The sequence below is a fragment of the Styela clava genome, chromosome 10, assembly GCF_964204865.1.
Source record: "Styela clava chromosome 10, kaStyClav1.hap1.2, whole genome shotgun sequence".
Lineage (NCBI taxonomy): Eukaryota > Metazoa > Chordata > Ascidiacea > Stolidobranchia > Styelidae > Styela > Styela clava.
Window position 1 is genome coordinate 11,642,380 of NC_135259.1, and position 12,820 is coordinate 11,655,199.

At 35.0% G+C, this 12,820-nt stretch overlaps 3 protein-coding genes across 3 annotated transcripts; 2 read left to right on the forward strand and 1 right to left on the reverse strand.

The window, feature by feature from the left end:
- The first annotated feature begins 68 nt into the window (after positions 1-68).
- LOC120337651 (glutathione hydrolase 1 proenzyme-like) lies at positions 69-7,196 on the forward strand. The gene is made up of 10 exons (XM_039405510.2): positions 69-210; positions 1,127-1,217; positions 2,255-2,374; positions 2,755-2,923; positions 3,877-4,069; positions 4,288-4,449; positions 4,667-5,189; positions 5,312-5,489; positions 5,617-5,761; positions 6,600-7,196. The coding sequence occupies exons 1-10, from the start codon at positions 151-153 to the stop codon at positions 6,705-6,707; spliced, it is 1,749 nt and encodes a 582-aa protein (XP_039261444.2). The 5' UTR covers positions 69-150; the 3' UTR covers positions 6,708-7,196.
- A 93-nt stretch (positions 7,197-7,289) lies between these two features.
- LOC144428271 (uncharacterized) lies at positions 7,290-8,557 on the reverse strand. The gene is made up of 3 exons (XM_078117258.1): positions 8,150-8,557; positions 7,630-7,790; positions 7,290-7,526 (listed from the first exon to the last, which is right to left on the reverse strand). The coding sequence occupies exons 1-3, from the start codon at positions 8,402-8,404 to the stop codon at positions 7,493-7,495; spliced, it is 450 nt and encodes a 149-aa protein (XP_077973384.1). The 5' UTR covers positions 8,405-8,557; the 3' UTR covers positions 7,290-7,492.
- Positions 8,558-8,873: 316 nt separating this feature from the next.
- LOC120338165 (uncharacterized) lies at positions 8,874-11,309 on the forward strand. The gene is made up of 2 exons (XM_078117256.1): positions 8,874-10,314; positions 10,857-11,309. The coding sequence occupies exons 1-2, from the start codon at positions 9,328-9,330 to the stop codon at positions 10,911-10,913; spliced, it is 1,044 nt and encodes a 347-aa protein (XP_077973382.1). The 5' UTR covers positions 8,874-9,327; the 3' UTR covers positions 10,914-11,309.
- Positions 11,310-12,820: the final 1,511 nt, after the last annotated feature.

Genomic DNA, 12,820 nt, shown 5'->3' on the forward strand with positions numbered 1-12,820 from the left:
AGTTACGTTTTTATTTGCTTTGTTATTCTAAATATCTTTTTATATGAATGTTTATATGTTGTAGTGTGGTTACTGGAGCTGGTATACGATCATGACAATTTCTACTTTTTTGTAGTCAATAATAAATATAAGGCTTCAAATCGTAGAAAAATGAAGAAGAACTGTGGTGTTCCGACTGCAATATTGGTTGCTATCATGGCACCTCTCCTGGTGAGTAATTATATTTGTTTATCAAAATATTATGTGCTAATACCTTATAAGTGACGGGAGAAATGACACAGACCGTCAAAATTTTGGTGTCTTGTAGATGGTAACTATATTATCGATGTACAAAGAAAATTATTGGTCAAACATACATAATTAAACATAAGTTCAATAAACCCCAGAGGACCCCAGTAAACTGGTCTCGTTTTTCTACACAAAATAAATTGTTTGCAAACGTTTTAAAATTACAACTCCTTGTTAAAAATTTAACTTTTGAACTTTCGGAATCAATCAACATTTGCCGACATTTTCTCAAATGTTCTGTCACGCTTTGTATCTATGATTATTCATCAATCGATTATTTCTTTTAAGTTGTTGTTCATACACGCTAGACGTAACGTATGTGTATTACATATACGTTCGCATCGGTTTACGGTAACAAGTATTTCCTGGGTTTATTTAACATAACATACGTTGTATATTGATTTGTGATCTTTAGGTTTTTAGGAAGTTCCTCGTTAAATCAAAACACATTTGGATACTAGGTAATGATCGTTATTCGGAAAAATTTGAGCTAAATAGGTCAGATAGGAGTGGCAGATATAATATTTCATCTTTTAAAGATTTGAAACGAATAATCGTTTCTTATGGAGATTTTATTTTGGCCCTGTGAATGTAGAAAAGACGTTTGAAAAATGCATTGATTGCGAGTGGAAAAAGATTTATTCAAATATGTTTATCTTAAATGGGGTTGTTGTTGATGTTGTGAAAAACATTTTTTCTCTCTATTTCAGTATTACGGATTTGAGATATCGCTAGAAAGTTATTATTTTAATTAAAGTGCCAGGCGGACTCAATTCCCCCCATTTTCGGGGGGGGGGGGCGATAATAAATATCTCTTGTTTAAATGTACTATTTTCAGTTCGACTTGTGCCAGAATTTCGGAAATTCTCATGCGTTGACAGAGGAGATGGATCAAACAAAAATATACCATCACGCAGCCGTAGCCGCTGGTATTTATATTTAGCATTTAACTCTCTCGCCGCTCGTTAGTCCATATGGGATTCTCAACGCTATTAAGTCTAGCACATCGTAACCTACTGTTAATATCGCTCTTAGCTGTTTATTGACGTAATGCCCTGATATGAGAGAAGCGATAAAACCTTCCAGCCGTGACGCAAAGTGCGAATCGTATAAATAGCGTGGATTTCAAAATCGCCTGTCAGACGTCTGAAAATGTCGACTCAGCTCAGACAGAAAATACTCCTTTATAACGACTTATTATTGCTTTAGCATGTATTTTCAGTCATACTAACTATCCCTGATCATTCCTGGCGCTGTGTTGTTTTGATAAATATGATTTCGACTGCTCCATAGTTGGCAGAGGTATGGAGATTTTTTGTATGTAAAAAAAACGTAAAATTAATGGTAATTTTAACGCGTGAATGCGCGTATGAGATTGTTTACGTCGTTCTACGCGCATTTCCGTCGAAAAAATTTAATTTTTTTGCATTGGGGGTGGTCTGTGCAGTAATAATAAGAGCTGTGACGTCATCAGTATCGGTAATTTGACCTTGAACTTGACAATACTGTAAATACAATTGTGAATTTCAGAGTAATAACCATTTATGCTATAATAGTCGTTTCGGTATTGTTATGTTAGGAAAAACTTGACGAAAACGTTGAAAAAAAAACTAATTAATTAGGAATTAATTATTAACCCTCTACTGTACACAGAATATCTCAAAGTCCAATTTTTTTTTTAGAAATTTTTGAAATTTTTTTGCAAAATTTTTTTTCGAGGAGTGTGTTTTAAAGATATATTGCTGAATAGAACTCTAGCAGACGCTTTTAAAAAGCCATGATTGAAGCTTAAGGGCTTAATGGTTGACAAAAAAAATAAGTTTAAAAATACCCATAAAATGGTCAGGGATTGGAGCGGTCGGAAGGTTAATAACTGTTAATGAATATTGGTAATTTTATATTGCTGTTTTTATATTCTGAATTAAACATACTTAATCACAAATATAATATATGCATAATTTATCAGGTCAACTGGAATGCTCTGAAGTAGGACGTGATATTTTGAAAGCAGGAGGAAATGCAGTAGATGCAGCAATTGCAGTTATTTTGTGCCAAGGTGTCGTCGAGCCATATTTTTCTGGAATAGGTATGTATTATTATTGGGATATTTTTGGGTGATCATTGTAATTAATAATGGTCTAGTAACCACATGTTTGGTTACAAATATAGTAGGCTAACAGACCCATTTACCAATTGAGCGCCCCGATTTGACGTCGCGTCATGAGCATAGCTATTTGGGCGCCGGGTTGCAGACCCATCCAGCTATTTTGGGGATTTTGGAAAATATTTTTGAGAACTGATTTTGTCTATTGAGTCCATTTTTATTTGGCGCCCAAAAGGCCGTCGACAAGCTGGGACAAAATCAGCAGGAGTCTATAAGGCAGTGCCCAAACGGATGATCTTAAACGTATCATGTCCTAGATCTTATAGTGGAATAGTTTGACATATTTTCTGCTAAAACTTTAGGTGGAGGGTGTATAATGACCATCTACAAATCGTCAACAAAATCAACGACGTCCATAATATCTAGAGAAAGAGCGCCATCAGCTGCAACTCGTGACATGTTTTTGGGCATGGGAAACAACAAACACGGAGCAAAATTTATTGCGGTGCCTGGAGAACTCAAGGGCTTGGAGTAAGTTATTTAATCAGACTTACATACATAAAATAGCAAAGTAAAGTAACACAAGTATTCGAGCATGAAGAAAAAACGAAACCTGAGTTTTCAAGTGTCCAAATGCGTTCCGAACTACATATGATAGAGTAATTCCTCTCTGCAAAATATTTTCTTTATTTTAATTTTTAAATTCGCTTCCTTACGTTTGTTTGATGTAGGGTGCGTAGTCGCTCCCCTAGAACTCTTTGAGTGCCGAGACTGGGATTCCTTTAAAGGTTCGCTTTCAAGTCTCTAATAATAACGAGTAGAATTCTTAGTTGTGTATTATATTCTTTAATAACGAAAATGGTAAAACTGATATATAAGGATTGATAATAAATTGATCAAATAGTGAAATGATTTAAATCAAAATTAGATTGAGACAGGAGCATGCGGTTGCAATGCGTGTCGCACGCGAGTCAAACAGATTTTTAAATAAATCTAGGTACCACAATGTGTGCTTGATATGTCGGCAAGTCGGTGACAAAAGAATATAAATCCGAACGGCATTTTAAAATCTTGTGGGCAATAAACACTTTCCAAAGTTGAGATTTTGCTTTGAAAGTCTTAGCAATGTTCGGAAGCAATAACATTTGCGGAACACTTTTTCCGTTATGGGGAGTTTCAAATCTTACCCTAAATGTAGATATATGAAGACTTTTGCATGTTTTAGTGAGTTTTTTGGAGGTTTTTGCATGTTTTAGCTTGTTAAATGAAAAATACTGATCAATGTGTTTTCACAATAGGAGCGTTTGTTTTGTATTGCACTGTTTACCTATTCTCGGCACTATTGTGGCCCGCGAACGATGCAAAATAATTTTGTGGCCCCCGGAGCCGACAACTTTGGACCACCCTATACTCGTATATACTCAGTGTCTGATTAGATTCACTGCACTTGAGTGTCGGTAGCTAAAATCTATTTCGTACTACAGATACGCTTACAACAAATATGGAGGCAATTTATGTTGGGATAAGTTGTTTCAACCCGCCATTGATAAAGCAAGAAACGGCTTCAAAGTTAGCGGACAAATGGCTATTATGTTGAAATATCTTTACGACAAAGTCATAATTGAAGATCCGGATTCAATATTCTGTGATGTTTATTGCAACGAAGATAAATCTGGAGTAAGCAATTATACACCATATAATGACTATTTTGTTTTTAGTTTTCGCTGTTGTTCTACAAGACCAGTTGCTTTAGTAATTTTGTTCAATATATCATTATTTTCCATAAAAAGAGTGAGTTACCAAGTGATTTAGGAGAAGTCTGCACTTTTATACATAACGACACAGACAATGTATATTTAGTTAATATTTTGTGTTTACAAAAAATCTCTGTTCAGGTTAAACAAGAAGGAGATATTGTGAAGAATCCTCTACTTGCTGATACACTAGAAAAAATTCAAAAACATGGCGTAGATGTTTTCTACAGTGGTGAAATTGCCGATAGTATTATTCATGATATTCAAAGTAGAGGTGGAATTATGACGAAGCAAGATTTATTGGTAATTTCTCAAAACACTTTTTTTAATCACGTTTTATGTTTTCTAAATTTCTCATGACTATAGTAAAACATTTATCACACTGTAGAATAAAATTATAGCGTGGAAGTTTGCAATTTAAGAATAATTATGAATTAACGTCGTTGCAGAAACATGTTACTAACTGAATTTCTAGTCTTTATACTTTAATGACATTATTTTCAACTATAATTTATTGCAGGATTACACAGTAATCGAAAAATCTACAATCAAGATGCGTCTTCCTAACGGCGACCACACGATGCATGCGCCTCCGTTACCTTCTGGAGGCCCGGTAGTGGCAGCAATCCTTTCCGTTATGGACCTTTTTGACATTACATTGGAAGAATTTAAAAGAACACCAACATTGCAATATCACCGAACAGATGAGGCATTCAGACACGCTTTCGGTGCTAGATACAGTATGGGCGATCCCGCATATGACCAAATTGCACTAAATATTCAAAATCAAATAGTATCTGGGCAATATGCAAGGTCTGTCCGTACTAAAATTTTTGACGACAAAACATTCCACGATCCGGCTTATTACGGAGCTAAATTTTTGGACTCCAGTATTTCATCCACATTGCATATATCTGTACTTGATCCGGAAGGCAATGCTGTCGCTTTGACATCAACAATAGATTATTACTGGGGATCTCGCATAATGTCATCTTCCACTGGAATCGTCTTCAACAACGAAATGGCGGACTTTTCATATCCAAGTAAGATCATTCTCTTTCAAACATTATTTACGTTATCTTACTATTATTAGTACTGTTTACAATTTATAGAATTTTATTCGGGAGCAATTTTTCTTAATCCTAATAAAATTATATTTTCCCAGATGGCGATAGTGAGCACGACTCTGAGTTGTCAGCAACAAACCAAATAGAAGGAGGTAAAATACCCTTATCTTCCATGACACCTGCTATGTTTTTGAACGATAATGATGATCTTGCTTTTATCATCGGAGCATCGGGGGGTACACGGATTCCAGCAGCAATTGCGACTGTCATACTCAAGTAGGTATACTTCGCTATCATAGCACACGTACTAGAAGTAAACTTTAAAGCCTGTAACAATTTTACTTTGTGATATACATATTCATGTATATCTATGTTCAGCGTTTTGTCTTTCACTTTTTGTTAGGTTCCTCTATTTTGGTGAAAATGACATTGGCAGTGCAATAAAGGACAAGCGTTTTTTTGACGCTTTGATACCGGACGTTCTTTACTACGACGCTGGTTTTGATGATGAAATTATACAAAATTTGAAAAAGATTGGTCACAATGTTGTGAGTATTTGCTGTTGTTTTGATTAACCATTCATACGCAGTCATGTATGAGCACTAAGGCTCGTTGTAAAATCCCATCAATGATTGTCTAACAAACGACAAAATAATTCACGATATCATAAATCATCCAAGGTAGACGCAAGCAAAAATACATCAATATAAAAAATAAAAAAATAAACGCTTTTTTGAGTCATATATATGTCTGAATATAAGCTTGTAGCGGATATGAACACTGTCGGTGAAATATTATCTTTGGCACCCATGTGCAGTTTTTTGTTTTTGCAATTTACTTAATATTTAACTACTACTACAACATTTGTTACAATGTTGGCTCAATTATTTGAGATCAGAAAAATTACGGCATATATTCTTAGGCTTTATTCACAATTCTACTCCGAACAAAGATCTGTAGCCTTTAATCCTCCACCATATGGGCAACAAGTTTCTTTTTCAAGGTTTTCGCTTCTACGTTGTAGTTGTTCATTTACTTCAACCATTGGTGAGGTGGTGGGCTTGGGGTTCGATGCTGAGGTATTAAGAAGCTCAATTTTCACGAATATCATTTAACTGAAAAAGCTAGAGCTGAATGTCGAACGTATCATTTGTTTTAAGCAATTAGATTACTTTTCTCTTTTGGTATTCAATTTATTTGTTTGACCTTCTGACTCCAACTTTTCTTATATACCACGAAAGGAGCTACTATTTATTTGGAAGGACCGTTATCTTCCCAATTTGGCATTTATTAAATGTCGGGTGAGGTGGGGATGGAATTTGAACCCGAAATATGTGATCTGCGAATTAGCAATTACAGAAACGTTACTTACTTGTTCTTATTCAGAGAGAGACAACTTACACCGGTCGAGTGAATGCAATCAAATGTAACTCTTCTGCGATATACGCATTTTCTGACTTGAGGGATATAGGGGCAGGACCAAGTGGCTGGTAGACAAATTGGCAAAGACATTACTTTTAATTCATGGAATGTCGAATAAAAGGATTCAAATTGAAGTGCAACAAAGTATGCATATGTAAGAAAATTCGGCCTATGTATCAGCTTAAGCAGTATTTTGTTTAATTTTTTTGTTTATGCTCTGTCTTATTGACATATTCAAAATTGAAATAAGAGCAAATCATAAAGTATGATTTATGGATCTTTTGTATTTAACAACTTGCAACAGGAAGTTATTACAGGCCGACTAAAGTTTTTAAAACTACTTTCCAAATATAACCAAAGATTATACCAGCTGTCCCGATAAATAAGCCATACTCTCTATTATATATCCCCTTGCATTGTGTAATTTCCTTATAGTGAAAGGTGTAACAGATTCAAGCTCCTCTTCTTTGCGAGTCGTGATTTGAATACAGAAATACTTGAAACCTGGATTTATAAACCACGGCCGGATGAATAAAATATTCTTTTATGGAAGAGCAATAAATTATATAATTTTTTCATATATATAACAAACGTTAATTTGCGACGAAATGATTTGTTACAAAACTGATTCTGCATTCCAGACAAATGTAGTCACGTGGAAAATTTATTTACTCGGAATTTCGAAATTTTCGGGACATACGGTATCATTTATACATATGTGCCCTGTCACAAATTGTCGAGCACGTGTTAAATAAAAGGATTGAATTCAAGAAGAAGCATACTTATTATATTAGAATCGAAAAGTATTTAAATCGAACAGAATAAAAATATACATTCAGTTACGCAATCCGACTTTATTACTCAGACAGCGTCTTCGTGTTCAATCGTTTTCTGAAATATAAAATAAATTTTCTTAGTTGCAATGAATATCAAAGAATGATAAACAATTTCTTGGTAAATTTGCAAAAACTGTGCAAATGGATTCATTACTTACCTTGCCGTGCTCTTTGCACTGTATTCGGCCGCGTATATTTGTTTGTATTTTTTCCTCAAACACGCTACACAAGAACAATCGTCGTCTTTATTTTCTTTTTCACGAGTGTCAAGTTGTTGAGTAACGTTATCGGGTTCCCGATGTTCATGGATATTTCTATCCTAATATTAAAATTCATTAGTAATGCAAAACGTTAAAAAACTTGCTTGAAGTCAATGGTTTAACTCGTAATTGGCTTATATTTATGGCCACCAACACACTCGAATCCATCGATATGATCAACATACATGTTTCGTGAATTACTATATAGACACCATGGATATCCTGATATATGCCATAAAGTTTATCGTTCTGTGGAAACGTCGTGAAAATACATTTGACAGCTGCACGTTTTTTATCAATCTCAAACTATTTTATCACAAATTCAAAGCAGTTCGTATAAGTAATGTATAAAGATGTTGTGAGGCAGCTTTCATTCATTGTCAGGCTAGAGTGATATACTCGCAAAAAATAGACGTACCTTCCAGATCCAAAACATCAATTTTAAGCATATCAAAAATATGCATACAGACAGGGTTCCAAGCAGTATAGACGTTCTATGAGGTTCCAAAATCCCACAAATTGTATCTCTAACGCGGGTTGAAATCCATGCAATGGCATGTCGAAAAAATCGCAATATCCACAATTTTTCACTAGGCGCTGCTATATTTACAACATGCTGCACATTTCTACGAGACACGAAACGTCTGGGATTGTGCACGAATACTTTCCTCATTTTAGAATAGCAAATATATTTACATATTGAAACAGTATTAAAAATCAGCTATGGCATCAGTGAAAAATACTTTTAGATTTCATCGCTTTTTGGACAAGAGGCGTCAAGTGCTCTCAGATATTGATCGGTGATTTCTGTATCGAGGATTCCATTTTTGACGAAACTTCAGCCTGGTGGCATTATACAGTATGACGTCACTGAAATAAGATTCCGAGTATTCAACCACCAGAACCACGTTTTCCCAACCGGGGAGAAATTTTGTTTTGTATTTGTAGTATTACAAATATTCTTTAGTTCTTTATTATTACTCTAATTTTAATACTTATTCATACACACATAATAAACTACAAAGGTTGGTAATCCCTAGACTAGAATAACAATGCGAAACGAGCGACTATATGTATCGCTCCCAAAAACGGCAATCTGGCAACCAACTGAAGAAAGCGTTGGAAGTTAGTTGTTCCACCATCTGGCAGCACATACACGATTGGCAGTCGTTTTGAAATGCCTTTTCGGGCAGTGGTTCTCGTTGAAATTATCAAAAGCGATTCCAAATGGTTTTAATAATAGTATAAATATATGTCCCTCTTATGATTCAATTCAATTTGACATAATATTCATCGCGCGATAATCTACGCTACTTCAAACCCGGACATGACGGTTTTGTTTTTAATTTATTTATCATATAAATACTGCTTTAGTATGGCACTTCAACAATATGATTAGTGAACAATTCATCGTTTAACCGCAAAGGTCGTTGTTGAATAAGTGTAGAGAATTCAACTTTTTGTCACATTGTTTTCTGCAGTTCAGATAAATATCACTGTGTAAATAAAGTGTAAGGATTTGTGTGGAAATTATCAAACACCTTTGATTTGAACATTTTCATTACGCAAATATAAAACCTGGCATCAAAAATCAAAATGGATGAAGAAAGTGTCGATAGCAAGACTTCTACGGAAACATATAACCTGAAATCTAGAACCTTTCGGATACCGTCGCACAGTGACAGTATTTTAGAAGTATTGAATTCCCAGCGAGAAAGAGGAGAATATTGTGATATTACAGTTCTTGTCGAACATCAACGATTTACAGCTCACAAATGTGTTTTAGCTGCAAGCAGTCCGTATTTTGACTCTCTACTTTCTTCTGATAATGACGGGTTATATTTGCGGCAAGTGAGCGTCGACAGTTTCAGAACAATACTGGATTTCATGTATACATCTAAACTTCAACTAGAACCTGGAAAAATTCAAGATATACTCTCGGCAGCAAAGTTTTTGCAAGTCAAAGGAGTTGTGTCAATATGCTGTCGATATCTCGAAACACAAATCAAAGCGTTGGCAAAAAATATACAAAATAACCCAGAGCAGAATTCGAGTCCAGCAGCTGTGTTGTCGGTTGAGTCGAGAGTCCCAGAAAATGCCACGATACCAATGGCAAACTATTTATCCCCCATTGCTGGACAAAATCCAAACCAGCCATTCCTACGGAGACCACCTCAGTTTTTGCCACAAAATAACTACATTGGGGCTCCAGATGTAGGGCGGCCTGCTCAACACGAATTAGCAAATAATTACAACTTCAGTCCACCTGCCTTTCGAAATGATGACGCGTCTCGATACTCAACAGCGTTTCCTAAAGTTCCCCAACCTAAAGAAATGTTTCATTCAAACCCATCTAACCAATATCAAATAAATCCATATAACGATCAACGGCACAATAACTTTCAGCAAGGCCTGAATTTCAACGATGCCAAAAGCGATGAAAGGATTCCTCGACGTCCCGATCACGGGAATTATCCAGACAGAAGAAATCACAACTATGATCCCTCAAGGCGTCATCAAGTTAACGCAGATGGGCGTCTTTCGCACTGGAATCCGAATTTTGGAATTAGTGGTCCACATAATGTAAGTAGTCCAAAGCCCCACTCGAAATCGGCTGATATGTGGGACCGAAAACGCGGTGAACGCAATTTACTTTTATCTCAACCAACATTATCGAACCTAGGTCGGAAGGAAAACAAACAATTTCCTCAAATCTCTCTCACTGACAATGCAAAATCAGTGCGACAAGCATTTAGGACAAATGATGACGAATTTGCCTGTCCGTCACTTATTAATTCACCGATCCCTCGATATCACTCAAACAACCATGGTCGAGCTTCTGCTTCTAAAAAATTTTATATTGAACAATCACATTCCCCGGGCGGATTTGCTACAATCTCTTATTAATATGTGCAATTTTCTATCAATTTTCATTGCAACCAATGGCTTTTTTATAAACATGTACCTTTGACTAATAGTTTTTCTAATAATTGTTGATGAACGTAATCGATTCTCCAAATAGATATGTTTTGATTTGTTGAAATTTGCTGAATCGATTCCAACACTAGGCCCACAGTCACAAATATTTGTCACATGTGTTTATATAGATTTTTTATTTTCCCTAGAATCGGAAGACATTACCCACATATTCATACCCGCCGTATCGTCAAAGGATTACGTGATTCGAAGACAAATCCCCTCTTAGAAAAAAGGGGAAGCTATTGAGGCTATTTATCCAGACTTGACACTCATGGGCAAACGTGTTATTTCTACATATTCTCTTTTTATATCTTAAAGTGCCTATTTATGTCTCGACTATGTCATGAATGAAAGTAAATTATATATATGACGTCCATTTTAAAGCGTTATGTTGAAGCTTGTTGTTGATTGTTACCGACTTACCAATGCTAGACGATTGTTGAGTTGCTATATTCGTTTTTTTTCGTGCTAACTTGCTTCGACAGATTTCAATAACACACATTTATCAAACAAAGAATATTATTGAAACTTTGATGTTGTATATGTATTAACTGCATATCTGTGTTGTTTTTATTACCCTATTTTCCTAATAAAATAGAGAAAACACGTGGCAGACATTTTCAAAATGAAATGATATGACAGAGAGGAAAATGATAATAATATGCAAAATAGTAGAGATAGTCGTATACTCATATTCATGTTCTCTTTGCCATATTGTTGGCGATTGAAAACTCCGCAAAAATTTTTAGGAAGTTGATTCTGAAAAGTAGCTCTATTTTATATTATTTATTCATCACATTTTGCGAAATTCATATTCATATGCGAAAGCTATTGTCTTATTCCAAGAGATGTGTGATCAATTTTATTCGGAACGGTAGCAGTAGCATCAGAATGCCCGATTTCTAATTTCAAGAGAGCAATGATTAGGGCTTGGAGGAAATTGTATATTAGATACTGAAATTTGAGCAGTCATGTAACATTTATGGTTTGAGAATATTTATTTTTTGCCATTTAGATAATACAGATTTACTTGTATAATTCGAATAAATCTTAAATAAATGATGAAACATTTACTCCGGGTACAATTAAATAATCAAATTAAATGGAACATAAAAAACACGAATTTTGGGGCGATTCCTCTAGGAATGCGAATTAGCGTTTATCTGCATATTATGTACTCATTCATTTTAGTGTATGACCTTATTACCGATAGTGAGCTATGTTGAAGACTTTAGTCGATCGCGGTCAAAAGCATGTTGGCCACCCCTGCTATAGAATAACACATTGAATGCATTTTACAAGGCAAGGTTCGAGAATTTCTGTTATATCTATGTTATTTGATCTTATTAGTAAAATACAATTTCAAAATGTAAAATGCAAACCAGTTAATTATAAACCAGTCTGTCTTTTTATAGACTTATACAAACTTGAGTGTAGTATATTTTTCTATTTATTTATTCTCTAGTTTTTCTTAATATCGTTGGTACTCAGAACAATCTGTAAGGTCAGTTTTGTGCTAACGTCATAATATTATGCGATCACATTATGTATCTGAATCACATCATTAGCTGATGGTGTTGGAATGGAAGTGGAAGCCCACACGATCCAACCTATTTTTCAATGTAAACAAGAAAACAGTTGGAAAAATAATTGAAGAGGATTTTATGATTAAATGTATATTTATTTACTTACCCGGGTTTTCAAAACCGCTAAGACGTCTGCATAAATTATAGCGTAGAGCAGAGGTTCCCAAACCAAGGCCCGCGGGCCAAATCCGGTCCGCGGGCCAAATCCGGTCCGCGTAACGATTCAAAATGGCCCGCCGAGCTTGAGTGAAATAGTGTGCAACAGATTTTGTTTCACTTTTTTGCATTCTAGATAGCGTTCTCAGCCTCTATAGCAGCCTGTTTCGCAACTACAAAAATTGAAAGCAAATAAGCGATACATTAAGCATAAGACAATACAAAATTTATTTTAGGAAATCTAAGTGCAAGGGCGTGAAAATACTATCCACTGCTATTTTGAATATTTTTATTTTTCTAATTTTTAAAGAAAAAACTTGAATATACATATAAATATTTTTGGTAAAACTATATATAAAAAAACGCAT

Bases quoted from the DNA above. Each gene is read 5' to 3' on its own strand.
- LOC120338165 (XM_078117256.1), top strand. From the start codon at position 9,328: ATGGATGAAGAAAGTGTCGATAGCAAGACTTCTACGGAAACATATAAC. The intron at 10,315-10,856 runs GTAAGTAGTCCA...TATTTTCCCTAG, and splicing joins GAATTAGTGGTCCACATAAT to AATCGGAAGACATTACCCAC.
- LOC120337651 (XM_039405510.2), top strand. From the start codon at position 151: ATGAAGAAGAACTGTGGTGTTCCGACTGCAATATTGGTTGCTATCATG. The intron at 4,070-4,287 runs GTAAGCAATTAT...ATCTCTGTTCAG, and splicing joins GCAACGAAGATAAATCTGGA to GTTAAACAAGAAGGAGATAT. The intron at 4,450-4,666 runs GTAATTTCTCAA...AATTTATTGCAG, and splicing joins TGACGAAGCAAGATTTATTG to GATTACACAGTAATCGAAAA.
- LOC144428271 (XM_078117258.1), bottom strand. From the start codon at position 8,404: ATGAGGAAAGTATTCGTGCACAATCCCAGACGTTTCGTGTCTCGTAGA. The intron at 7,791-8,149 runs GTACGTCTATTT...TTTTAATATTAG, and splicing joins TGATGTTTTGGATCTGGAAG to GATAGAAATATCCATGAACA. The intron at 7,527-7,629 runs GTAAGTAATGAA...TTTATATTTCAG, and splicing joins AGTGCAAAGAGCACGGCAAG to AAAACGATTGAACACGAAGA.